The 26,125-nt window shown below is 41.9% G+C and overlaps 1 protein-coding gene across 7 annotated transcripts in view; it reads right to left on the reverse strand.

Annotated features, from left to right (window-relative positions):
• uacab (uveal autoantigen with coiled-coil domains and ankyrin repeats b) overlaps positions 1–26,125 on the reverse strand; it is a 77,484-nt gene that overhangs the window by 25,530 nt on the left and 25,829 nt on the right. For 4 of the 7 annotated variants that reach the window (XM_061670442.1, XM_061670439.1, XM_061670443.1 and 1 more), the window contains exons 2-4: positions 16,758–16,888; positions 9,349–9,437; positions 7,496–7,560 (exon numbers count right to left, since the gene is read on the reverse strand). In XM_061670442.1, the coding sequence (XP_061526426.1) occupies positions 7,496–7,560; positions 9,349–9,437; positions 16,758–16,855 (252 nt within the window). In that variant the 5' untranslated portion in view covers positions 16,856–16,888. Of the gene's footprint in view, positions 1–7,495; positions 7,561–9,348; positions 9,438–16,757; positions 16,889–17,188; positions 17,784–22,862; positions 23,250–26,125 lie in introns of those variants that run through there. The other 3 variants (XM_061670441.1, XM_061670440.1, XM_061670444.1) reach the window with 3 other exon arrangements.

Consider the following 26,125-nt stretch of genomic DNA (forward strand, 5'->3'; position numbering starts at 1 on the left):
TATAAACGTCTGTATGAGTCATTGAGGCTAATGCTAACACAATGTAAATAAATATAAACATGCAGCATCAGCTGTATGCCCAAAGCATGTTGAAAACAATCCCCAAAAAAAATTACATAGATAAAACAAGAGAAAATTTACCATGTGAACATCCTTAATATACTGTAAAAGATTAAGACCATGTACCAGGATCTCCTGCTTCCATGTCTGTGGTCCCGTTTCTGACCCACAATCCTATAGTTCAATCTCAAATCAGACCAGGGTCATGTGACCATTTCATTTTTTTTTTTTTCCCCCAAAATATGTCCTGACATAAATAGAATTTAAATATCACATGCACTCAAATCTATTTTGTATTCTATAGCATGTGAAACATAATAAATTTACATAAGCAATGAAATCTGTCTCACAGACAGTTATAACCAGTTTGAGACACACTTCTGAAATAACAATTGTGCTCAACATACCTTTTATTTTGCTACTATTCATAATGAATGATTTTCATCTATGTGAGACACTGATCACAATGATTTTTCACAATTATCATTGATTATTTAACAAGGAAGGAAACTATTAAAAATAAAACGTTTACATTTTCAAATGATCTTAGCTTGTGGGTCACTATTTTGGTGACCCACAAGCTAAAGAAGGCAAGGCCAGGCACGTTCATTTGTAGAGCACAATTCATAAACAATACGCAATTCAGTGCTTTACAGCTACATAAAATTACAAAAAGGAACATTTTATCATTCAATAAAACAAAAATAATAATGAATTAATATTAATATAGGGTCCAGCACGCCCGTGACCCTAGTGAGGAAAAGCAGTACAGAAAATGGATGGATGGATATTACATATCATGAAATAATTACATTACACACCAGGAAGTATTTGTATTCATGTACGGAATTATGATACAATTCCCTAACAGAATCTGCAGGTGGCAGTAATGCATTAAAACATTTATGGCACATTCTACCCATGCAATATACTGTTATCAAACAGCCGCTCTACTCCCCTGTAGTTGCTGCAGAGAATTTGCCAAAAGCATCTATTTTGGGTGATTGGCAGTGAAATGTGAGGCAGCTAGAATGTAAAGTTAGGTCAAGAGGGGCCATGATACTTTGCCGAAGACATTTCAGTCAGCAACTTTAGTCACCAGAAGACATAATGTTCCACTGAGGTGAAGAGGACCTGCTATGACAGCCATCAGGTCAGAAGTGGGCCTAATCCCATATGCACTATAAAAATCCACTTCTCTCTGGCAACAAGGGACAAAAATGAGCATCATGCTCAAATGACCATGGGGCGGCAGGGGTTTAGGTTAAGTTAGCAGGGGGAGGTGCCGTGTGAGCATCTGGGGGGGTATATCCTAGACGACAATGATTAAGTTAGACTGCGGTGGTTGAGACTGAGATCGCTGGCATCGGGCTGCTATATCTGGAGCGATGACGGCACCCAAAATGGACAGCAGGGCTGTAAGGCTTGTCAACACTTTAGAAATCAACAGACCATGACCTCTGTTAAATCACTACCATGTGAGAAAGAGAGGTTTAAGAGGTGGGGAGCCACATTTGTATGACTGAACAATGATGTAGCCTCATTGTAACAACATACAGTGCTGTGAAAAAGTGTTAGGTACCCTTCTCAAATTCTTATTTTTGCATAGTTTCCCCAATGTAATCTTTAAGATCATCAAACTAATGTAAATATCAGACAAATATAACCCAAGTGAAGTTAAAATGCTGTTTTAAATGGTGATTATTAAGGAAAAAAACTATTCAAAGTTACCTCGCGGGAGTGCTGGAGCCTATCCCAGCTATCATCGGGCAGGAGGCGGGGTACACCCTGAACTGGTTGCCAGCCAATCGCAGGGCACATACAATAAAACAACCATTCCCACTCACAGTCACACCTACGGGCAATTTAGAGTCTCCAATTAATGCATGTTTTTGGGATGTGGGAGGAAACCGGAGTGCCCGGAGAGAACACGCCAACTCCACACAGGCGGGGCCGGGGATTGAACCCGGGTCCTCAGAAATGTGAGGCTGACGCTCTAACCAGTCGCTCACCGTGCCGCCGGCTAATAAAATGTTTTTGTTAATTTTCACTTAACACACCCAAGCCTGATTAGCTTCAATCAAGAAACCACTTATACAGAATCTTTCCAGACAAACTCGTGTAGGTGTGAATGTGAGTGCGACTGGTTATTTGTTTGTATGTGCCCTGTGATTGGCTGGTGACCAGTTCAGGGTGTACCCCGCCTCCTGCCCAGCACTCCCGTGACCCTTGTGAGGATAAATGGCTCAGAAAATGGATGGATGGACAGAATATCAGTCTGGAAAGGGTTACAAAGCAATTTTCTAAAGCTTTCGGATTTCAGCGAACCACAATGAGAGTCATTATCATCACATGGAAAATCAAGAAACAGTGGTGAACCTTCCCAGGAGTGGCTGGCCTACAAAGATTACCCTGAGAGAACAGCAAGGAGACCACAAAGGAACTGCAGGCCTCCCTTGCCTCAGTTAAGGTCAGTGTTCATGACACAACAGTAAAGAAGAGACTGGGCAAAAATGGCATCCATGGCAGAGATCCAATGCGAAAACCACTGCTGACCAAAAACAACAAAGGCGTGCCTTACTTTTGGGGGGGGGGGAAATAAAAATCATCTGAATGAAGACTTTTGGGAGAATATTATATGGACTGAGGAGATTAAAGTTTTGTTTTTTGGAAGGTGTGCGTCTGTGTAGTGTGATGGTCTTGGGCTGCTTTTCACCTTCAGGACCTGAACAATTTGCGGTGATTGATGGAACCTGAATTCAGTTCTTTAACGGAAAATCCTGGAGGAGAATGTTCAGCCATCAGTTTGTGACCTCAAGCTGAACCGCACTTGGGTTCTGCAGCAGGATAACAATCCAAAACACAACAGCAAGTCAACTTCTGAATGTCATAAATAAACAAAATGAAGGTTTTGGAGTGGCTTTGTCAAAGTCTATGCTTGGATCTGATTGAAATGCAGTGGCAGGACCTTAAAAAGGCTGCTCATGCTCGAAAACCCTCCATTTTTGCTGAATTCAAAGAATTCTGCAAGGAAGAGTGGGCCACAATATCTCCACAGAGAAATGAAAGACTCATTGCCATTCGGAGAAAATGCTTGACTTTAGTTGTTGGTGCTGAGGCTGTCCCAACCAGTTATTAGGTTGATGGGGCCATTTCTTTTTCATACAAGGCCCGGCCGGTAATGTTGAACAGTATTTTCCTTAATAAATTAACTCACCATTTAACAATAGCATTTTAAGTTCACTTGGGTTACACTTGTCTGATATTTACATTTGTTTGATGAGCTTAAACATTAAAGTGGGGAAACTATGCAAAATTATTAGAACGTGGCCAATACTTTTTCATGACACTGTAATTGCTTCAGTACAATGAACCAACAGTGAGAAGTTGAGTTTTTTTGGCAAGAATTATTTAGAAGAGTTGAAAGGAAGAGTGCTACGACAGGAAGGCCTCACTGTCAATTATACACATTAATATTATGTATATACAGTAACCAACACACAAGACATCAGCAGCCACAACAAACACTAAATGTACTACCATACATCTGTACAGAGAAATTAAATTCAGTGCAAAAGCTATATCAAAAACTTAATTACAAAACAAAAATGCTTTCTTTTGATGCTTTTTTGAAAGGTATTCATTTCTCTGTATGCTTATTATTCTTGCTGAGTTAACAGCAAGAATTAACAGTGCTGAATAATTGCACTGCATTGTAAGTGATGTACGTGTCTAGGCCTGTCACGATAATGACTATATCGACTTATCGTTTGACAAACAAAATGGACACGATAGTTTTTCCGGACTTGTTAAATTGTCATTGTTGTGGTGAACCGCCGTGCGGATAACACAGCGTCCGCCGTGCGGATAACACAGCGTTTAAAACATCAGTGCTTCGCTCGGAGTTGTTGTGTGTGTTAGTCCCCAGTAACACAAACACGGGTATGTTAACAGTTTATTAAGCATAACCTCAGTGGCACACGTTATTCAGCCAGTAGTTGACTACAGCAAACATAAACATGTAGTATATTTGATTGACAGGTGAAGGGGTCATCTTCAGCTGACCAACCACACTGGGTATACATGGAGACTTTTTTGTCACTGAAATCATTCTGATTGAAGATCTCTGATCAACTATTTACATGTGACGTGATCTATTCCGTTTGGGTGTATAAACGTACACTACATTTAATCGAAAAGCAGCTGTGCAATATGCACATGTCGCAACAAAAGCAGCTGTGCAACATGCACACGTCATTTACAACGACGTGTGCATGTTGTCACATCATTTATCAAGATGGAGGTTTGTCATATCCAGCACAGTAGTTGGGTTTGGTTTTATGTTTATTTGAAAAACGCTTGATAAAAAACACTTAGTAGTGAAAACAATTTCTCCGTCTCATACGAGGTCTCTCAGGAGGCGCCATATTTACACCATGCGTAAATGAAACGTCACCGACACGCAGCATGCACAGACAGCTTTTCCTGGCTCTATTCCCAATGATTTAAAATTGAAAATCAATCAATCAGATATGCAAATACGAAAGAAAAAAAAGATTTAAAAAAAAACACACTAAAAAAAATAACATTCTTCACGCAGAAAAACTTATTTACACCGCTCAAGTACATGTTGATGTACAAATTTAAGATTAAAATGTAATTTGGCTCATTTCTTTGCCTTTGCTCATCGCCACCTGCACCTGATACCTGCTTCAAGCTGTGCATCCTCCCTCTTTAAGTACTCTCATTGCGGAAAAGAATTGATCATTGTCTGTTTCACTTCATTTTTCCCAATTACCAACTTCAAAGGCTAATCCCAAATGCATCCGCCAGGCAAATATTAAGTACAATATTTTTCTGTTTTTATTGTCCATTTCTGACTTTGAAGTTAGTTCATTCCGTGTTGTGTCATAATCACTAACATCGCTCTGTCGCTTAATACATTTTAAATTAGCATCAGTAAACTAATTAGATAATTGTGGCCGCCTTTCCTAATTAATACAAGATGTACTCGCGGATCAGCTCGTCGCCGATGTTACGTGTGCCTCGCGGTTCCGCTGAGACCACAACCAGGACCACGACCCGCAACACCTCAACGTTAAAATACAAAAACCAGTGCAACAAATACAACAGTGGCTGATCTGATGAGCAAAAATGATACCTAAATGTAAGAGTGGCAATAGAGGAGGTCCGCTCCAGAGCTGGGTAGAGTAGCCAAACATTTTACTCGAGTAAGAGTACTGTTACTTGCCAATTATGTGACAAGTAAAAAGTAGTCCTCCAAAGAATTACTTAAGAGTAAAAAGTACACAGTGAAATAATTACTCAAGTACTGAGTAAATAGTGAAGAACTTTTAACCACAGCTTGAACATCAATTTTAAAAAAATAAATAAATAAATAAAATGACAAGATATTTAATGTTCAAACTGATCAACGATTGTTTTTAGCAAATAATCATGAACTTAGAATTTTATGGCTGCAACACATTCCAAAAAAGCTGGGACAGGGTCATGTTTACCACTGTGTTACATCACCCTTTTCTTTTAACAACATTCAATAAACATTAGGGAACTGAGGACACTAATTGTTAAAGCTTTGGAGGTGGATTTTTTTCCCATTCTTGCTTGATGTACAGCTTCAGCTGTTCAACAGTCCGGGGTTTCCGTTGTCGTATTTTACGCATCATAATGAGCCATACATTTTCAATGGGAGACATGTCTGGACTGCAGGCAGGCCAGTCTAGTACTCGCACTCGTTTACTACAAACCCACGCTGTTGTAACACATGCAGAATGTGGTTTGGCATTGTCTTGCTGAAATAAGCAGGGGTGTCCAAGACGTTGCTTGGATGGCAGCGTATGTTTCTCCAAAACCTGTATGTACCTTTCAGCATTAATGGTGCCATCACAGATGTGTAAGTTACCCATGCCATTGGAACTAACACAGCCCCATACCATCACAGATGCTGGCTTTTGAACTTTACGTCCATAACAGTCCGGACGGTTCTTTTGCTCTTTGTCCCGGAGGACACGACGTCCACATTTTCCAAAACAATTTGAAATGTGGACTCGTCGGACAACAGAACACTTTTCCACTTTGCATCAGTCCATCTTAGATGAGCTTCGGCCCAGACAAGCCGGTGGCGTTTCTGGGTGTTGTTGATAAATGCCGTTTGCTTTGCATAGTAGAGTTTCAAGTTGCACTTACGGATGTAGCGCCAAACTGTATTTACTGACATTGGTTTTCTGAAGTGTTCCTGAGCCCATGTGGTGATATCCTTTACACATTGATGTCGGTTTTTGATGCAGTGCCGCCTGAGGGTTCGAAGGTCACGGGCATTCAATGTTGGTTTTCAGCCTCGCTGCTTACATCCAGTGATTTCTCCAGATTCTCTGAACCTTTTGATGATATTATGGACCGTACATGATGAAATCCCTAAATTCGTTGCAATTGTACATTGAGGAACATTGTCCTTAAACTGTTTGACTATTTTCTCACACACTCGTTCACAAAGAGGTGAACCTCGCCCCATCTGTGCTTGTGAATGACTGAGCAATTCAGGGAAGCTCATTTTATACCCAATCATGGCACCCACCTGTTCCCAATTAGCCTGTTCACCTGTGGGATGTTCCAAAGAGGTGTTTGATGAGAATTCCTCAACTTTCTTTGTCTTTCTTGCCACCTGTCCCAGCTTTTTTGGAACGCATTGCAGCCATAAAATTCTAAGTTAATGATTATTTGCTAAGAACAATCAAGTATATCAGTTAGAACATTAAATATCTTGTCTTTGTAGTGTATTCAATTAAATATAGGTTGAACATGATTTGCAAATAATTGTATTCTGTTTTTATTTATGTTTAACACAACGTCCCAACATCATTGGAATTGGGGTTGTACATCTGTGCGTGGATGGTGGATGTGTGGAATGGATCTAGCTGCCAGCATTCTAGGAGTAAGATACAGCGACAGAACCCCCCACGCCTCTTCCAGGAAAAACTCATCAGATGTGTACGATTCACGTAAATGGCCTATTTTTTAATTCAAAACGGCGAATTTCACCAAAAGGCGACTAATTTGCATGTATGATAAATAAATTAATAATAAGGGTGGGCCTTATTTTCATGATTTCAGAGGCATTAACAACACAATTATAGCGTTTATCCTGATAGTTTTGGGGAAAATACTGTATATCGTCTTAAAGATTTAATAATCGTGACAGGCCTATCCGTATCGTTAATTATTAGCAATACCTCTGGGCTATGGTTGTATCAATCAAAATCTTAAGGCACATGTTGTGATCTTTTTGGATTGTGTAGGTGTACCCAGTTAAGTGACTAGTGATAGAACGTCAATTGGAAAAGGAGTGAACTGTCAAAAACGTATTTTGCCAACAGATTATACAAATGAAGACAGAAGAATACCAAATTGACACTACCTGAAGGAGTTTTTGCACACACAGCGAATGTCCATTTCTGGAAGCCAGATGAAGAGCATTTTTACCTACAAGTGTTAAATAAGAAAAAGGAAAATAATGTTAAACCACCATCAGGAATTGTTCTGTAGTAGAAATACCCTTAAAATATTTTCAGAACGGCAGTCATTTCTTTGGTTCACAGTTATACAGTGGAACCTCGGGTTACGAGCGACTCTGTCTACAAACAATTCGGGTTATGTAAAAAAATGTTCATAAAGCCTACCTGTAATTACGTATTATGTTTGGTTTGCGAACGGTCTTGGTATGGACAAATGTGCTTCTTACACGCGCTGCAAGACAATAATTGACTCTATGAATAACGCTTGGATGGAAGCTTAAAGGTAGTTGTCTGCTCCAAGGAGGAAATCTGTTCCAGGCGGAAGTTCCTCCTCCACATCCTCGATCATCAAATCACAAATCTAACAGTGTTTCTGATTGACGTAAAACAAAGTCAAGAAATAATTTTATTTTCATCAAAAATACTAATTACATTAAGAACATATTGGATTTCAAACAGGGTCACAGAACCAATTAACTTCAGAACCTGAGGTTCCACTGTAGTGTGTTTAATCACAAACTAAGATGGAAAATAAGAGCAGACATTCCCCTTGTCAATTCGACATTGCATGATATGGAGGAAAATAAAGGCTTCTTTATACTCGCGCGGACGGTGACCGCGCTGACATCACTGCGGCTGTCCTACGTTCTTTGCGTTTATACTCGAGCGCAACCAACAGGCGCTGTTATGAAAGTTTGCTGCAGTTCTCCTCCAAGTCGGGGGTGTCGCTACGGCTGGTATTGGCTAGGACACCACAGGGTGGAGTTTCCGCTGCATTTTTTATTTTTGCCATTTCCGGTAGCAGTTTTTACTTTCCTTTCAATAACAAGGAACAAAGCAACAACAATGGCGACCGCGACAGAACAAATGAACCTAGATGACCAGATGATACATTTAATTATGCTGCAAAATCGATCGAGAAGGCAGCAACGTAGATGGTATGTCGAACCAATGGGCACGCTGGTACGTCATCACAGCATGTGACTAAAACGGACCAATCACGAGAGATGATCTCCGCGGCGTTCGACGCGCAGCAGCTATTTTTGTCGGGTGCGCGGCAAGCTACGCAGAGGTGCTGCGCGGGGCAATTCGTCGGTCACGTGATGCAATGCGGGCGTTGTCGGCCTTGCGACCGCGGGAGTATAAAGGCCTTAATAAGAGGAAGCTTTATGAGGATATAGCAACACTTTGCAGTGCTATGCTCTGTGCTTATTTTTTTGTTAACTGTCACAGTAGATAACTTTGGACAAGGTTGAGAGTGGAAAATGGTTTTATGATGCACTGGAGTCATTAAAGATCCTTTAAGAAGGCAGTACAGGATCAAGAGGCTCACATTAACCCTCTGGAAAGCTCACATACACATCAGCCCAGAGGAGGTTCTGGATCTGTGTGGCACCCTGGGCAACGGCCAGCAAATGCTTGGCCGATTGTCAACGTCGGTGGGGTTGGGGGAAGAACGATTGCTAACGGAGATTTGAATGCCGAATGTCACCCCCCCCCAACACAATGCCGCCTTGGATGCCCAAATCAGAAATCATTACTGCAACAGCCAAAGAAACAAAAACCCTTCCAGGAATGACCAGGATTAAGTGCACTAGTGTAGTAATATACTGTGTAAGGAGACAGACCTTTTAAATGTATTGTAAAATATTGCACATCTCAAAGGTACAAGCCAAATGATTCGTTAAGCTGTCCATGAGTTTAAAAAAAATACTGTACAGAAGTAGTGTATTGGTGTCACAGAGCAGGGACTCACCAGTGGCATCAGTTGCAGTGACATCAGCACTGTGTGACAGGATGAGATTGAGACAGTCCAAGTGTCCTCGTGTCGCAGCCAGATGAAACCTTGAAGATACAGGAAGATATGATCTGTGATGAAGCCATGGACACAAGGAAGATGACCTGACAGCTGTAACTTTCAATGTGTGAAGTACAATGTGTATAATGTCCTGTACTTTATTATCAGGCCTGTGAACCCTTATTGTTTTCAGTTGTTCTCATTTTGTGGAATGAAATATTATTCTGGAGGAATACAGTGATAATGATTCCAAAATGATGAGACCATTTTCCTAGAAAATCCACAACAGTCTTTCATGTCTTTATTCACCAATTTAGACTTAAAGATTAGTGACCCTCTGCAAATGATTTAACCCAAAGCAGCAAAGTGACCACTGGCCGCTCTGCAAAGCATTCGTTGTGTGTAAACTGACCTCAGTCCGTAACGCATCAAGTCACATGAATCTGTTTATACACTAACCCCAAGGTATCTGCCAAGGCGACAGCATGGCTGTCACCTCAACACCCATGTGAGTATTAAAAGCAGTGATGATGGCCCAGAGAGGCTGGCTGGTTCTTGGGGGAGCACTGGAGGGTCCCCACCTCAAAGAGTAAACACCTCAGAAACAGAAACTAGTTTTTTTATTTTTTGGGGGGGCGGGGTGGGTCTGAGTCATTTGACTCCACAGAAGAATGTTAAGACACCACAGTGCTGCCTACAATGTTAATAACTGAACATAAAGATATATATAAAAGTTGAAAAGTGATGCATGATGCTACTCAACAAACCTGCTCCATAAAACTGTTAAAAATAATTCTGGGATTCAAAACCGCATATTCAGTAGTGTCATTTCATCATCCCAATTGCTATTTGAGCATCTTTTAGGTTGGCAGTGTATATGATATGGTGGCTAATTTTAGATTGTGGACAGAGACTGGTTAACCACAGTAAATACTGTAGCTAAACCTGTCATAGAAAATGTCTAATGTTTATTATGTTAGTTTTTTCAACTTCCATATTACCTTCACATGGGTCTTGCAAAGCTCTGATTTATGAAACGTCAAAATATATATATATTTTTTTTTCTTAAGAGGAGACCAAAGCGGAACTAACTGGAGAAATATGCAACATGTTAAGTAACCTAAACGACTAAAATTTTGCTCCCCCATGCCTAGAATGCTACAGCATTCATACAATGTGGAAGAACAGGGATGTAAGATTATTAAATGAATAAATATGAAAAAATGTCAAAGTTAAAATAACATAATACAAAAATTATCTCCGGTTGGTTGGGTGGGTTAGCTGTTACTGCAGCACAACAGATTATTTAAAAAGTAACAGTAAGGAAATTGATTACTATATGTACAGAAATTAAACAGATTAAACTGGAGAGAAAGGAAAGAGAAAAAGAAAGAAAAAAATTATACACAGTACAACTTTTTTAATGATAAAATGCCATGTATTTTTTTGAGCAACAGATAACAGAGCAGCAGATAAAAACAGGAATGAGTCTGATAGCTATGGGCACAAAGGAGCTTCTGAAGCGTTCAGTTCTGCTCCAGGGTGGAATAAAGTTCTTATTTTACCCATTATTGTCCCTCATCATGTACAGTGTCGTGAAAAAGTATTGGACCCCTCCTCAAAAAATATTTCTGCAGTTTCCTCACTTTAATGTTTAAGATCCTCAAACAAATGTAAATATCAGACAGCGATAAGCCAAGTAATCATAAAATGCATTTTTAAATGGTGATTTTATTTATTCAGGAGAGAAAAAAATATTCAAAGCTACCTGGCCCTGTATGAAAAACAAATGCCCCCCTAAACCTAATACAATAACTGGTTGGGCCACCCTCACCAACTGAAATCAAGCTGGCAGTCTTTCAAATCTTTGTGATACTTTTTACTTTTTCTGTGTTTTCTGTGATATTTTGGCCCACGCTTCCCTGCAGACTTGTTTTAATTCAGTAACAATGGAGGGGTCGACATTTCGAATCTCTGCTCAGACTATCTGCTGTTGAAGTGTCCTTGGGCAAGACACTGAACCCCAAATTGTTCATACTGGGCCTGACAGTGACTTGCGTCGCAGCAGCCGCCCATTAGTCTATGAATGTGTTCGTGAATGGTTGAATGTGTGAGCATCCGGAAAGTGCTTTGGGCACCGTGATGGTGTAGTTAAAGCGCTATATAAGTGTAAATTTACCATTTACCATGAACAGCCTTTTTAAGTTCGTGCCACAGCATTTCAATGGGATTCCAGTCCGATCTTTGACTAGGCCACTTCAAAACCTTCATTTTGTTTATTTTAAGTCATTCAGAAGCGCACCACTCCTTAACGCACTACACTTTGAAACAGTCCGGACTTTGACTAGGCCACTTCAAAACCTTCATTTTGTTTATTTTAAGCCATTCAGAAGTTGACTTGCTGGTGTGTTTTGGATGGTTGTCCTCTTGCAGAGTCCATGTGCGCTTCAGCTTGAGGTCACGAACATTTTCCTTTCGGATTTTATGGTAAAGAGCAGAATTCATGGATCAATACATCACAGCAAGTCCTCCAGGTCCTGAAAGAGTGGGCACCCAGAGACCTTCACACTACCACCACCACGTTAGACCGTTATGTTCTTTTTCACAAATCCTGTGTTACATTTACACCAGATGTAGCGAGACACAAACCTTCCACCTTTCGTCTCGTTAGGCCATAGAATATTCTCCAAAGGTGTCGGGAATCATTCCTTTTTTACAAAAGTAAGCTGAGCTTTTGTTTTCTTTTTGGTCAGCAATGGTTTTTGCCTTGGAACTCTCCCATTGATACAATTTTTCTCTATCTTGTTGTTAAGTCATGAACAATGACCTTAACTGAGGCAAGGGAAGCCTGAAGTTCTTTTGATGTTGTCTTGGGTTCTTTTGTGAAGTTCACCACTGTTCCATGTTTTCTCTATTTGAGGATAATAGCTCTCACCATGGTTCGCTGGAAACCTAAAGCTCTAAAATTGGCTTTGTAACCCTTTCCAGACGGATAGATTTCAATTTATTTCTCGTCTGTTCTTGAATTTCTTTGATCGTGGCATTTTGTTGCTGATTTTCTAGATCTTTTGGCTGACTTCATTTGGTCAAATAGGCATTTTATATCTGGGAAACTATGCCGTTATTCAGTTAGCGCTACATTTTCCCGTTCTTTTTTGATGCGCCTGGGCTTGCACACTTTTATCTACGCGCATTCTCCCATCCAGACTCGTGACACACCAACAGTGCGTAACCGTAATTTGTGCGCATTCACCAAACAGGCGTGATTCAATGAAGTCTAAGGCTGGTAAATCATGGCGCATGAAGTTTTACAGAGACTTAATGCTGCTGCTGCACACCTACCAATGGGGCCGAACACAATTGAACTGTCGCGCAAGTGTGCGTAGTTTGGCAACTGTTTTCATGAGTGGCCGATCAGTCGGCCACTGCTTTTGGACACTGTCGCAATGTAACAGCTTACAGCCAATCAAAATACACACAAGCTTTCACTCACATTGAAATACATTTGCAGGTGTTACGCAAGCAAGACACCAAACGGACGCTGCGCCGCCCCCAAGCCAAATAATTAACATATATAAAGCATCAAATATTGTGTTCTACATCAATAATTTACTATATTCATAATGTATGATGTGCCTGTGGATGAAAAAGCGAAGCTTGTGACCAAAATGTGCCAAACGGCACGTACCGCGCTGGGTACGTTCAAATGAATGTCCCATTATTATTTTAAGAGTAAGCAAGACTTCTTTAAAATATCCACACTTTTCACTTTTCGCGTGAAATGTGAACAAATGTGTGAAAGTACAATATACTGTCTATCCAGCATCAAATGCGTATACAGGTTCACTATTCAGGGCGTCCATATATCCAATCGCTCAATGTGTGGGGGTCACGTCGGCGACTCTTATTTTTATCCGATGGTCCAGTCCAATTGGGTTCGACCTCTTCACGCAGTGTGCGGCAGGTCTTACGAATGTCACTGAAATCAATTTGAAAAATATAGCACAGTTTAAATATGAAAATACCTTACGCAGCAGATGTGTCGTCGCCAATCAGGATGTGCACCACTCCTTAACGCACTACACTTTGAAAGAGACCATGTTTTTTTTTTGTTGTTCTGTAGGAAATAAATCCATCCAGCCGTCCATCCATTTTCTGAGCCGCTTACCCTCACAATGGTCGCGGGAGTGCTGGAGCCTATCCCAGCTATCATCGGGCAGGAGGCGGGGTACACCCTGAACTGGTTTCCAGCCAATCGCAGGGCACACATAAACAAACAACCATTCGCTCTCACATTCACACCTACGGGCAATTTAGTGTCTACAATTAACCTACCACGCATGTTTTTGGGATGTGGGAGGAAACCGGAGTGCCCGGAGAAAACCCACACAGGCACGGGGAGAACATGCAAACTCCACACAGGCGGGGCTGGGGATTGAACCCCGGTCCTCAGAACTGTGAGGCATACACTCTAACCAGAATAGAACATAAATCCATCCATCCATCCATTTTCTGAGCCACTTTTCCTCACTAGGGTCGCGGGCGTGCTGGAGCCTATCCCAGCTGTCATCGGGCAGGAAGCGGAGTACACCCTGAACTGGTTGCCAGCCAATCGCAGCGCACATAGAAACAAACAACCATTCGCACTCACAGTCATGCCTACGGGCAATTTAGAGTCTCCAATTAATGCATGTTTTTGGGATGTGGGAGGAAACCGGAGTGCCCGGAGAAAACCCACGCAGGCACGGGGAGAACATGCAAACTCCACACAGGCGGGGCCGGGGATTGAACCCGGGTCCTCAGAACTGTGAGGCTGACGCTCTAACCAGTCGGCCACCGTGCCGCCTAAAACATAAATCCAATATACGTAATTTAATTAGAATACTGTTCTTATTGAATGCATGTTAAGTCCATCAATAAAATAGGGGGTGTGGCTGCCGTTCTATACATCAGCAGTGTACAACATTCCTTGCACCACAGACCAGGTGAGCCACTTTAACAGAGACATATTTTGACGACCGGCTTGGAACAGAAGAATAAAAACAAATGATTCAATATCCAACTGACCACTGCGCCATTACGATGACTGTAGCTGTTGTAATAGTGGGAGCCCAGCTCTTTGATTAAAAAAGAAAACTCCAAGCCGCCAGCAGCATGCCTGAAGCGGAAAGGCTTCTCGTAGAGGTGAAAAAGTCTGCTGGTACTGTTATTTTAACCAATAAATATCATGGCTAAAACACTATAATAGCCGACTCAGAATGCCTCTTTGATCAGCTCATATCATCTTTTGTTCAGTCTCTCTACATTTGACAGCTTTCCCGATGTCTCTTACAAAGTGTGGCATGTATGTTGTAAAGGTAGGGACACATTACATCTATGTTCAGGTGTTGGTGCAATGTATCCCTACCTTTAAAAAGTAGACACACATTAGACTGTTGGGCAATCAGCAAATGTCGGTGAGCGTCATCGGCCTGGTGTGTCCAAAACTGTCGGCACGGGTCAGTCGTCGCTGGGCCTTCGCTGGGCCGTCGCCGCGCCGTTAACTAAATCCATACTTAACATGCAATATGATGTTTCACCTTCACAGGCCGCTGGACTTTATACAGCCTCTGGAATACGTAAGAGGAAAAGTGCTTAAATCCACCAAAGAAGGCAGTCTGTTTGCTCGTAGCGCCAGATTTGAAAGAAAGCCTACAATTCAGGGTTGCTCCACCCAGAGTGCGTATCTGGCATGACGGTGCGGAAATGACAGATTTGAGTGGACGGGAGAATGCGTGCACCCAGAAAAGCGTGCAGCTGCACGCCTTTTCTGACTCAACCACACGGGCTGAATATGGCCCCAAGTCTTTAATTCAATGTTGACTTCGATGACTACACTGGCATATATTGTTGTTAATATAAAAAACTGCTAGTCCTCAATAACAGGGGGACCACAGTGAATTAGGTATGAGGTTGAACAAGTGAGCATCTCAAGTGCTGTCAAAATGATTTTAGCAGCTGACTACTTGTCAGCATGCGATCACATCTGCACTTTTTAAAAGGAGGTGTGGCAAATTAGCCAGCTAATGTCATGGTAGGCATTAACTTCATTTATTTAGCTGGACACCTAAATTCATTACATCTACACAATGCTAATCCAGCACGATGAAAATTTCATTGATGGGTTAGCAGTTTGTAATTAGTTTCCCACACAGAGAAGTCATTAATAAACACCAGTCACCATTCTACATTCTTTCCTGGCTTTTGCAGCAGCCAGAAATCCATAGACATGTATGTCTGTGTGTGGCATACTGAGCTAAATGTAGACTTGCTGAGTAGCAGTTGTGGGTTTTTTTGTTTTTGTTTTGGGCAGACCAAGAAACAGTATGATCTCTTTTCTTAGATCTTAATCCAGCATCCAGGGTACTGCATTTAGTCCCAATGAATTCCAGCACATTACAATGAGAAATTTGAGAAAAGCATACTACTGTAAATATTTTAATGTTTTGTGCAATAGTGCCCAAAAAGCATTGTAGATAGACGGCTGGAAATTGTTGTAGGATTAGAGGCTCTAAAGTGATAAACTATTTAAGTCTTTTTCACAATGTAACTGAAAAACGCCAGTGATTGCCAGAATATATTGGTGATGAAATTGCTTCCATTTCATGAAACATGGAGCTAAAGTTCTTCTGGCTTTCTTTACAGAAAACTGGGAGGCTTCCAGAAAAAAAATGTAGCCATGTGAAATATGGTCATTCACAATGTCAACTCATCCCAATAATAGATTCCATCTGAGTCAAAACTTCTGTCTGTCTTGATGTAGTGAGCACCACAACAGATTCAAATCTGAATTTTTGGCCAGTCATTTCCTGTGAGAACTATCTAAACAGCGCATGGACCGTGTGGTCAAGCCTCAAGAGGCCACAAACATTCTTTAAACCAACCCTTAGACTGACCTCCAGAGGCAATTGGCCATTTAAAGGGACATGTTGGATATATAACACGCTGTACTAGTGTTCAACAGTAATGTGAAAAAGTAAGGCAGTTGGAAAAAGGTTTAATGTTGAGGTGTGAAACATCCTCCATAACAGTGAGGATTCCATTGCAAGTTTTAGAGGGACAAGAAGGGAATAAAGCCTTGAGGTCATAAAGGACAGTATCGAACTATTTCTGAGTAAGGAGATGAGAAAACTTTTTGTTTGTTTGTTTGTTTTTTGTTTGTTTTTTTAAATCCTACGTATATTAACGAGGGAGCTAGAAAAACTTGCTCTGATTATATTGGTATTGAACATTGAAAGTTTTTTGTAAAGGATCTGTTTCAGTATGTCAGCACACTGACTGCGTATGAGCTCGTTTGAGTATGGAAGTGTGCATGTCTGTTTACTTACGCAGACCGTCCCTCCACATCAAGCTTGGTTGGGATGATACCCTTCTTGCTTAAAACAGAAACCGCCTTGTCCACTTCCCCACGTTCCACTGCCTTCATCAGCCGATCATCGTACTTGTTCCAGTCAGTGTTCTGACAATGACAACAAAGAAACTATCAGATACATAGTCTAGGAGAATTATTGATTGAAATATAGTTTAACAGTGTAAATGATCAGAGATTAGGAACTATGAACTTGCTTGTAATGAATTATTTTATGTAAAAGAAGAATTGTGTGCTGCATTCGGTTGCCAACAAACAACCGAAAGTAAACATACTATGACTAATTTGGCCATTTACCATCAAATAGTTAAATCACAGCGTTATTTTAAAGAGGAATGAAACAAAACCTAAAGCAGCAATTACAAGTTGTTCTTAGAAAGAAGTACCTACAAAGTGCATGGAGGTGCATTTCAGCCAGCGGCTCATCTTGGGTGAGTGGAGCTGGTCCTTGCACCGTGCTACCGAAAAGGTTGCCAGTGTTACGGTTTTAAAAAACAAAAATGGAGGGGGGAAACTATAAAAATCTCCTCAATGCACTCAACCAGTGAGTGCAGGAAAAAAATTTAAAAAAGGGTTTGGAACGGAGGTCCTCTTATAAAAGGCTCATCCCTCTGGAGTTTTCTTCATTTGAGGAATAGTCAAGCATTTCTGGTTTCCTTACAGGCTCTACCTGTAAATTCAGCACTGCACAGCAGTCAATTCCTTAAGGGAGGATAAGAAAGAGTAGAAAAGGAGGAAAGAAACTGAGGTGGAGAAGCAGTAGGGCCAGCCCCTGCCAGCCTTGGGACCTGCCCTGGCCAGCAACTGCAACTCCTCCTCGGGGTGGAAAGTCAACTCAGCTTGGCTACTGCTCAACTCTACCAAATGTCTTTCGCTGCACTTGTCTAAATCTTACATTGAGTTGCCTTACTCAGTTTTCCTTTGGAAAGTCTCTCTCCTCTTGTCCGGACTGCTTTCAGTCTGTCTGCAGACACTGGAAGTAAGCTGCTTATTAAGAGAGCCTCTCCCTTTCCCAGCTTCTTTTCACTGTCAGTGGTCTCATGCGTCTTAAACCCAAAACAAATGGCAAGGTCAGTCAAGCTCAATGGGGTAAACATGTGAGCTCTCCAGTTTAAATTATCACCCCCTCCCTGGTAAATAGCAATGGTGCAGACAGCCTGCAGACTGGCTACCACTTTTTTTGACTTGCAAACCTTTCTATAGTGACTGATTGGAAGACAGGAGCCAAGAATACATTCTTCACATTACTGCACCATGAGTAATGGCTGTAGTCTCCACTCCCAGCACGAGGGAAGGCCATCCAAAAGACACTGCTTACATTACCACCCCCACCGTACCCCTTACTTGTTTCCATCTGAAAATAATCATCTCAGAGGGGGATTAGGGTTTGCACATTTAAAGGTGTCCTGGCATTGATACTCATAGTATATTAGTTGGGCAAAGGCTGCTGTTGACCCGTCAATCTAAAGAGTGAGATGCTTTTACAAAGCCCTGTGATCTGAGTTCCACGGTAGCAAGGTTATAAGTCAGCCTTTTTAAAACCAGTTGTCTGAGACTGCAGCTCAGTCACATACTAATACCACCACAGACAGAGTTCAGAGTTCACTTGATTTAAATGAAAAGTCACATGTAAAATAAGAGCGAAAAAGACGAGGGGAGTATTCAACGGACAAAATTTTCAGGTCAGAGTAGACTCGTGTTACTGGCCTCAGTTCAGGAGTGATGTAAACAGAGGAGCCCTGAAATCCACAAACATGCACGATCCTCCTCCGCATGACATGTCATATGAAGAAGTGGGTGTCAATTTACAAAAGCTGCTCACCCTAGCATGGAGACAAAGGTGCCAAAATGGCACCTAGCCACACGGCTCACTGTAAGGCACATCACAAAAATATCTAACACGGGTTGCTTGTGTGTGTATTTGTTTGTCAGTCTGTTTATGTACTAGATAATAATAGGGCTGTTAGCAAGCAAACAAAAAAACAAAACAAAAAAAACATTGAGCTATGTGCTTTGCAGGAGAACTGGCGATATAGACAAATACAACACACATTTTCAGAAATCTTGCACCACATGATATCCATTCATTACGGACTATGGACACAAACTAGTGACATCAGAGCAATTTCTCAGGACCACGTCCGATTTTGTAGTGGAAAAATCGACCACCCCAAAATGAGGATGAGGAGAGCCAACTGCAATCGTGGCAAGCAGAGGAGATACAGTGAATTTTTTTTTGCCCTTTTCGGAAACCATAATAGGGTGTACTATGGGCCAAAACTAAGACCTCTCTCTCGCGGAGACGTCGTCAACACTGCCGAGACTGATCAGTTGCAGTAACTCTGGGACCCGGGAGACCAAACTTGCGCTCTTACCAGAAAGATGTCTGGGAGATGTCTCCAGACAACGTGACAACCAATTCACCTGGAAGTCGTTGACATAGGCATATATACAGTATACACAGTATAATGTGACCCTCCAGCACAAAAACGATCGGCAGTCCCACCAATCGGCTGTGCTTTGAGCTACATACATTTTCTAAAAAGCCAAAACTGATTTTCAATGATTTATATATTGTGGGAATTGGGTAACATTTGGTGACAATATGTCCATTTAAAGATCGGAAGGAGTGTTTCAGCGTTAGCCTAGCAACAAGGATGTTTTGTTTACATCGTGAGGGACTGCATGACGCTCTTTTTTTAGGTCATACGTGTAATGATATACCGTAATTTCATGTATAACACGCACCCATGTATAATACGCACCCCCAAAGTTGACCTCAAAATTCTGGAAAACTCTTCTACCTATGTATAATGCATTTTAACAATGCATGATTTTGCATATGATCAAAACGAAGTATCTGTATTTGGTTAGTTTTCTTTCAAATAATTAGATTTGTCAATTAACCTACCACACATGTTTTTGGGATGTGGGAAGAAACCGGAGTGCCCAGAGAAAACCCACGCAGGCACGGGGAGAACATGCAAAGTCCACACAGACGGGGGCGGGGATTGAACCCCGGTCCTCAGAACTGTGAGGTAGACGCTCTAACCAGTCGCACACCGTGCCGTGCACGTTCTATCATTCAATCATTAAGTTTGAAGCTTGATGCTTCACACTAAGTTAAAACAAATTTTCAACTAACATCATCCATCCATTTCCTTTACCGCTTTATCCTCTCTCGGGTCGCAGGCGTGCTGGAGCCTATCCCAGCTAACTTCGGGCGAGAGGCGGGGTACACCCTGAACTGGTCGCCAGCCAATCACAGAGCACATATAAACAAACAACCATTTGCGCACACATTCACAATTCAGTGCAAATTTCGAGTCTTCAATTCAACCTACCATGCATGTTTTTGGGATGTGGGAGGAAACCGGATTTCCCGGAGAAAACCCACGCAGGCACGGGGAGAACATGCAAACTCCACACAGGTGGGGCCGGGATTTGAACCGCGGTTCTGTGAGGCAGATGTGCTCACCAGTCGTCCACTGTGCCGCCCAACTGACATCAAAATAGTTAAATACTGCTAAACCTTTTTTGAAGGGACAAGTAATGATAACTTTTCACATTTCTATGTTGAAATTAAAGCTTTATACTTGCCTTGTTTACATGCATCTAAAACATCACGATAGGCAGTTGCTATTAAAAGACAGTGAACTTGTAACATGTAAGTATTATCGGACACATGCAAGGTGTTTTAACAATTCACACACTTGTTCCCTGGGAATATTTCAGCGTACAGCCTGTCATTCTTAACTCGTATTATCAATAGACTTTACACAGATCTGATCTGCGTTATCGGCCGATAATTAGCATCTTATGCTGATCGGCTTTCATCTCATAAATCGCAGATACGATCAACGATGTCAGAGATTGGCTCCGCACGAGACATTTAACTCCGCGTCTTCGTCGCGTATGAATCCAAAAGCTAGTTTATTTTTAGCCTTGTCACGGGTCTTGTTGCGCAGTACTGTAACTATCTGATGGCCAATAAAGTTTTTTCAATCTTGTCGGTGAAAAAACGTCAGTGTGTCACTATTTTGTGGTGTCTCAGACAAACAACACGCAAGTTATTTGCAGTCTGTGCACAACTGAAGTACGTCGTGGGGAACGTCATCTAAATGCTTCAACAACAAATTTGATCGAGCACCTGAAGAATGTACACGAGGAGCATGCCACGTTCAAGCAACGCGGCGTGGGGGGGGGTCAAACGGACAAACTCTGGACAATACCCGTCCATATAGCTGGGACAGTGAGAAAGTTAGAGTAAACATGTCATTAACAGTATTTTATTAAAGTAATTTAATTGGAATAAATTAATTTAAATACAGTAAGTTAGCACCCATTATTTCTGTCAGTTGTAATGTTGATTTGACCTAAACCTATGTCAGTGACCAATCCTTGAATGCCCCCTAGAGGTCATTGGCGTTTTAACTTTTGTCTAAAATGCTAGAGAATAATTTGAGCTGGGACAGACAGCTCCAGCACGCCCGCAACCCTTGTGAGAATAAGCTGTTCCAAAAATGGATGGATGGATACAGTACACAAGTATATACAATAAATGAACAAGTCATGTAAATAGACACATTGCTCCATCTTGTGATCGGATCGGTGATGTTTTTTTATTTATTTATTTATAAACTTGCTGATCGGCCCCAAAGATCCTGATCGTGTAAAGCCTAATTATCAACCCCTCAGTACAGACTAACTCGTCAAGCCACGTTGGTTTCCTGCTTCTCTCCCAGCTGAACTAATGGGTCTCTAATGTCTTGACTGATTAAATCACTGGCAACAAATAGAAAGCCAGTCATCTAATAACAGCCTACTGCCAGGACACAAGCACAAAGCTGGAGGCTAATATGTAAACTAACACTGTCAAACTACTGATGTTACAGATGTGGTTTCCCAAGGTTATGACGAAGGTGGTGAAAATGATCATAGGAGAATATGACATACTGTATCTATTTCAGCTTTATGACGATGCTATGAAATGTCAAAGTCTAATGGGGGAAAGCTTGACAGCCCTTTGACAGTGTTAGCATTTCAGCTTTTTCAAGAAATATATTTTTATATTATCAATCACGTTGAAATACAATACATTTTTTTCGGTGGGAGGATTTAAGGTTTTATTAGACCATACTGTACAAACACCAATTCCAATGAAGTTGGGATGTTGTGGAAAAACAAATACAATGGTTTGCAAATCCTTTTCAAGCTATATTAAATTGAATAAACAGCAAAGACAAAGATATTTAATGTTCAAACAAATGAACTTTTTTTGTTACAAATATTTGCTCATTTTGAATTTGATGCCTGCAACACATTCCAAAAAAGCTGGGACAGGGGCATATTTACCACTGTGTTACGTCACCGTTCCTTTTAACAATATTCAATAAACGTTTGGAAACTGAGGACACTAATTGTTGAAGCTTTGTAGGTGGAATTCTCTCTCATTCTTGCTTGATGTACAACTTCAGTTGTTCAACAGTCCGGGGTCTCCGTTGTCATATTTTGTGCTTCGCACATTTTTCAATGGGAGACAGGTCTGGACTGCTGACAGGCCAGGGTCTGTGTACTTTGCAGCAATTTGTTTTTCTTTCTGATGTAGGAAAACCAAAAAACTGAAAATTACTCATATTTTCGTTTTGATGTACAGAGACAAAAAACGAGTTGTTTCTTGTTTGAAAATTCGAAAGCAAGCCTCTCTCTTACGTTCGGAAAAAATATATAACCATAATTCTTTTTCTTTTCTTTTTTTCTTTATGCGGTCTTGCCTTGACCCGGAAGATCATCATCATCTTCTGCTGCTGCTTGCGCTAAGATCCATCCACCTTCTGACTTTCTCTCTGTAGCGATTTCACCAAAAGTCATGCTGTTGGTTTTTAGCTACCGTATTTTCACGACCATAAGGCGCACCGTATTAAAAGGTGCAGGCATGGTAAAACATACGCTAGCTTAAAACATATGGTAGCATGCATGCACGCTAAAACAATGTTTTGAAAATGCAGCGGGAGCAAAACTGAGTTCGGTTGTAGTTTATTGAAATATTTAACAATGTACTCACGTTATTTTATGATCAATCCTCATCCAGAAAACCATCAAAGTCCTCATCTTCTGTATCCGAAATTAACAGCTGGGCAAGTTCGCCATCAAACACGCCAGTTTCCCTCTCGTCATTGTCGGAGTCAGTCTCGCTGCCGTGCGGCTCCTCAGAAATGATGCCGGCTTTTACGAAAGCTCGAACAACAGTGCAAGCAGACACGTTAGTCCAAGCATCCACAATCCATTCACAAATTGTGGCGTAACTTGCCCGGCGCTGCCTCCTAGTCTTAGTAAAGCTGTGTTCGCCATCTGTCATCCATCGCTCCCACGCTGCTCACAACTTCACTTTGAACGCCCTGTTTACATCGTCTTCTTGACATGGCAAAGCTCGTTGTCCTGTTTCCTCCACCTGAGAACCATGGATTCGTTGATCTTAAATTCTCTCGCGGCTGATCGATTCCCATGTTCCTCCGCGTAACTGACAGCTTGCAGTTTAAACTGTGCTTCGTAAGCGTGTCTCTTTGTAGGTGCCATTTTCTGGGGTCCTTAGCCAAACCGATGTTGTTTTGCACAATGTACACCCCGGCACTATATACCTACTGGGGTGTGCCTTTAGCATCCTCTTTCACACGCACCCTTCCCCCTTTCCTCTATATAAGCAGCATGTTGGCAGGGTATGCTTCCAGTCAAGCGGAGCGCTCATCAAAGTCATACAACAACATTTACAGAATTTGGAACTCAGTGCACACATAAGGCGCCCCGTCCATTTTGAAGAAAATTTAAGACTTAAGCGCGTCTTATGGTCATGAAAATACGGTACACTATCAAGTTGGCATAGCTTACAGCCATGTTTAGAAGAATGGAGGCTTTGAAATAGACACACAAGCTAATGATATCAAAAAGGGGTACACCGTAGATAGGGACACAGGAACACCAGAACCCTGCTAACTGACATGGCTACGTGGCGGGCCATGTCAGGGAGGTCGTCCCACAGAAAGCACCTGGAATTTTTTCACATGGGGTCCCCCTCCCCTTTGGGCCCCGCCTTCCTCTCCCCTCTCTTGGCACCTTCGACCGTCCTTGCTCACAACGGGCGCTGAACATGGGCTTCGCTTTGGCCGTTTTTGGGTGGAGGCTGGCTCCTGCTTTGGGCCCTGTTGGTGGCTGGGGCCCCCATGCTCTCCAGGGGCTGTAGGCGCGGTGGTGGGGCTCGCTGGGTGGAGGTGTGGATTGGGCATAGGGGGGCGGTGGTCCGGTGCCCGTGCCCCAGGTCACGGGCATTCAATGTTGGTTTTCGGCCTTGCCCCCTACATGCAGTGATTTCTCCAGATACTCTGAACCTTTTGATGATATTATGGACCGTTGACGATGAAATCCCTAAATTACTTGCAATTGTACATTGAGGAACATTGTCCTTAAACTGTTCGACTATTTTCTCACGCACTTGTTTACAAAGAGGTGAACCTCGCCCCATCTTTGCTTGTGAATGACTGAGCAATTCAGGGAAGCTCCTTTTATACCCAATCATGGCACACACCTGTTCCCAATTAGCCTGTTCACCTGTGGGATGTTCTAAACAGGTGTTTGATGAGCATTCCTCAACTTTCTCAGTCTTTTTAGCCACCTATCCCAACTTTTTTGGAACGTGTTGTAGCCATAGAATTATAAGTTTATGATTATTTGCTAAAAACAATCACATTTATCAGTTTGAACATTAAATGTCTTTGTAGTGTATTCAATTAAATATAGGTTGACCATGATTTGCAAATCATTGTATTCTGTTTTTATTTATGTTTAACACAATGTCCCAACTTCATTGGAATTGGGGTTGTAACTTGTTCACCTGTGCAATGTTCGAAACGGGTGTTTTTCCCTTATTTTTTTCCCCACTCACATTTTAGTCCGCCACGGAGTAACACGCACACTTACATCTGTGTGTTGATGGTAGATGTGTGGGATGGATCTAGCTGCCAGCATTCAAGGAGTACAAAACAGCCTATGACGTCAACGTCACCCCCCCCCCCCCCCCCCCCCCCCTGCCGCCGCCGAAAGGCGACTCATTTCCATGTATGTGAACAGGCAGCCAAGGATGCTGCGTCTGCACAGTGAGGTGAAAGCTTGCCCTGAGAGAAGACTTAAAGGAAGAAGAAAGTTAAGCTTTCCCAAACATTTCTGGGACGAATTGTGCCGAGGTCTGGCTGCCTTGGCAGGTCACTCACACTGCCGTGGCTCTGTTTGGGAGCAAGCGGCTGCTATGCGGAAAATCTTGCCATGTGGGTAGCCGGTAGTTTTGCCTTACAGCCAAAACCAGGGATACACTTTGGTCTTTACGGCCAAGAATCGGTCAGCGACGACGGCACGCAACGCCAGCCAGCGGCACAGACCCAAAGTGCGGCGGGGAAAAATATAATAAATATTTATATTTAAAAAAATAATAATAAAATTTAAAAAAAACTGGAGCTGGCTAGCTGGCTAGGTCGTAACCTTGCACCCCGAGAGGTCAGGAATCAGACCCGAACAAAAGCTTTCCAAGAGGCGGGCCGAGAGCTTCTCCTTTTAAACTTCCCGGGAGACAAACAAGAAGGGGAGGAGTGGACCCAGCCCAGTTGCTGATGAGCGTGGAAGTTTCTTTGTGTGCTAATTTTCTTTAAAAAAAGAATTTGGGGTGACTAACTTTTTACACTTACTCTCGTATACCACGCTTGGCCCAGAATTTTTTACCTAGTCTTGCGGTACAGAAAATAACTTTGTCATGAATTGTCACTCATTGCAGTATAAAACTTATTGTGTAATTTAAAACTTATTTTCATCTCCACCCTAATACTATTCTTCTGTATATTTGTTCAAAAACAGAATAGGAATGCTAGGTAACATGCTTAACGGACATCAGTATTAAAATCAGATTTCAATATAAGAAAACACAAAAAAACATGAGCTTAAGTTTTGCATCAATAATTGTCAGTCCTGAGATTACCCTCTTGCGGGTGCTTTTGCTTCACTGTTCACCAACTCTAAGGAAAACCCTTGTCTGGGGTTGCATGTTGTAGTTGATAACAGAACCTTCAAAAGGGATGAATTCTCATTATACTCGCGGGGGTGGCGACCGTGCTGATGTCACTGCGGCTATCCCCCACACACTTTGCCTTTATACTCGAGCGCAACCCACGCGCGCAGTTTTGAAAATGTACTGCAGTTCATCTCCAAGTCGGAGGTGTCGCTACAGCTGGTATTGGCTAGAACGCCACAGGGTGGAGTTTCCACTGCATTTTCTGGCCATTTTCGGTA

Source organism: Phycodurus eques, chromosome 2 (assembly GCF_024500275.1).
Source record: "Phycodurus eques isolate BA_2022a chromosome 2, UOR_Pequ_1.1, whole genome shotgun sequence".
NCBI classification, from domain to species: Eukaryota; Metazoa; Chordata; class Actinopteri; order Syngnathiformes; family Syngnathidae; genus Phycodurus; species Phycodurus eques.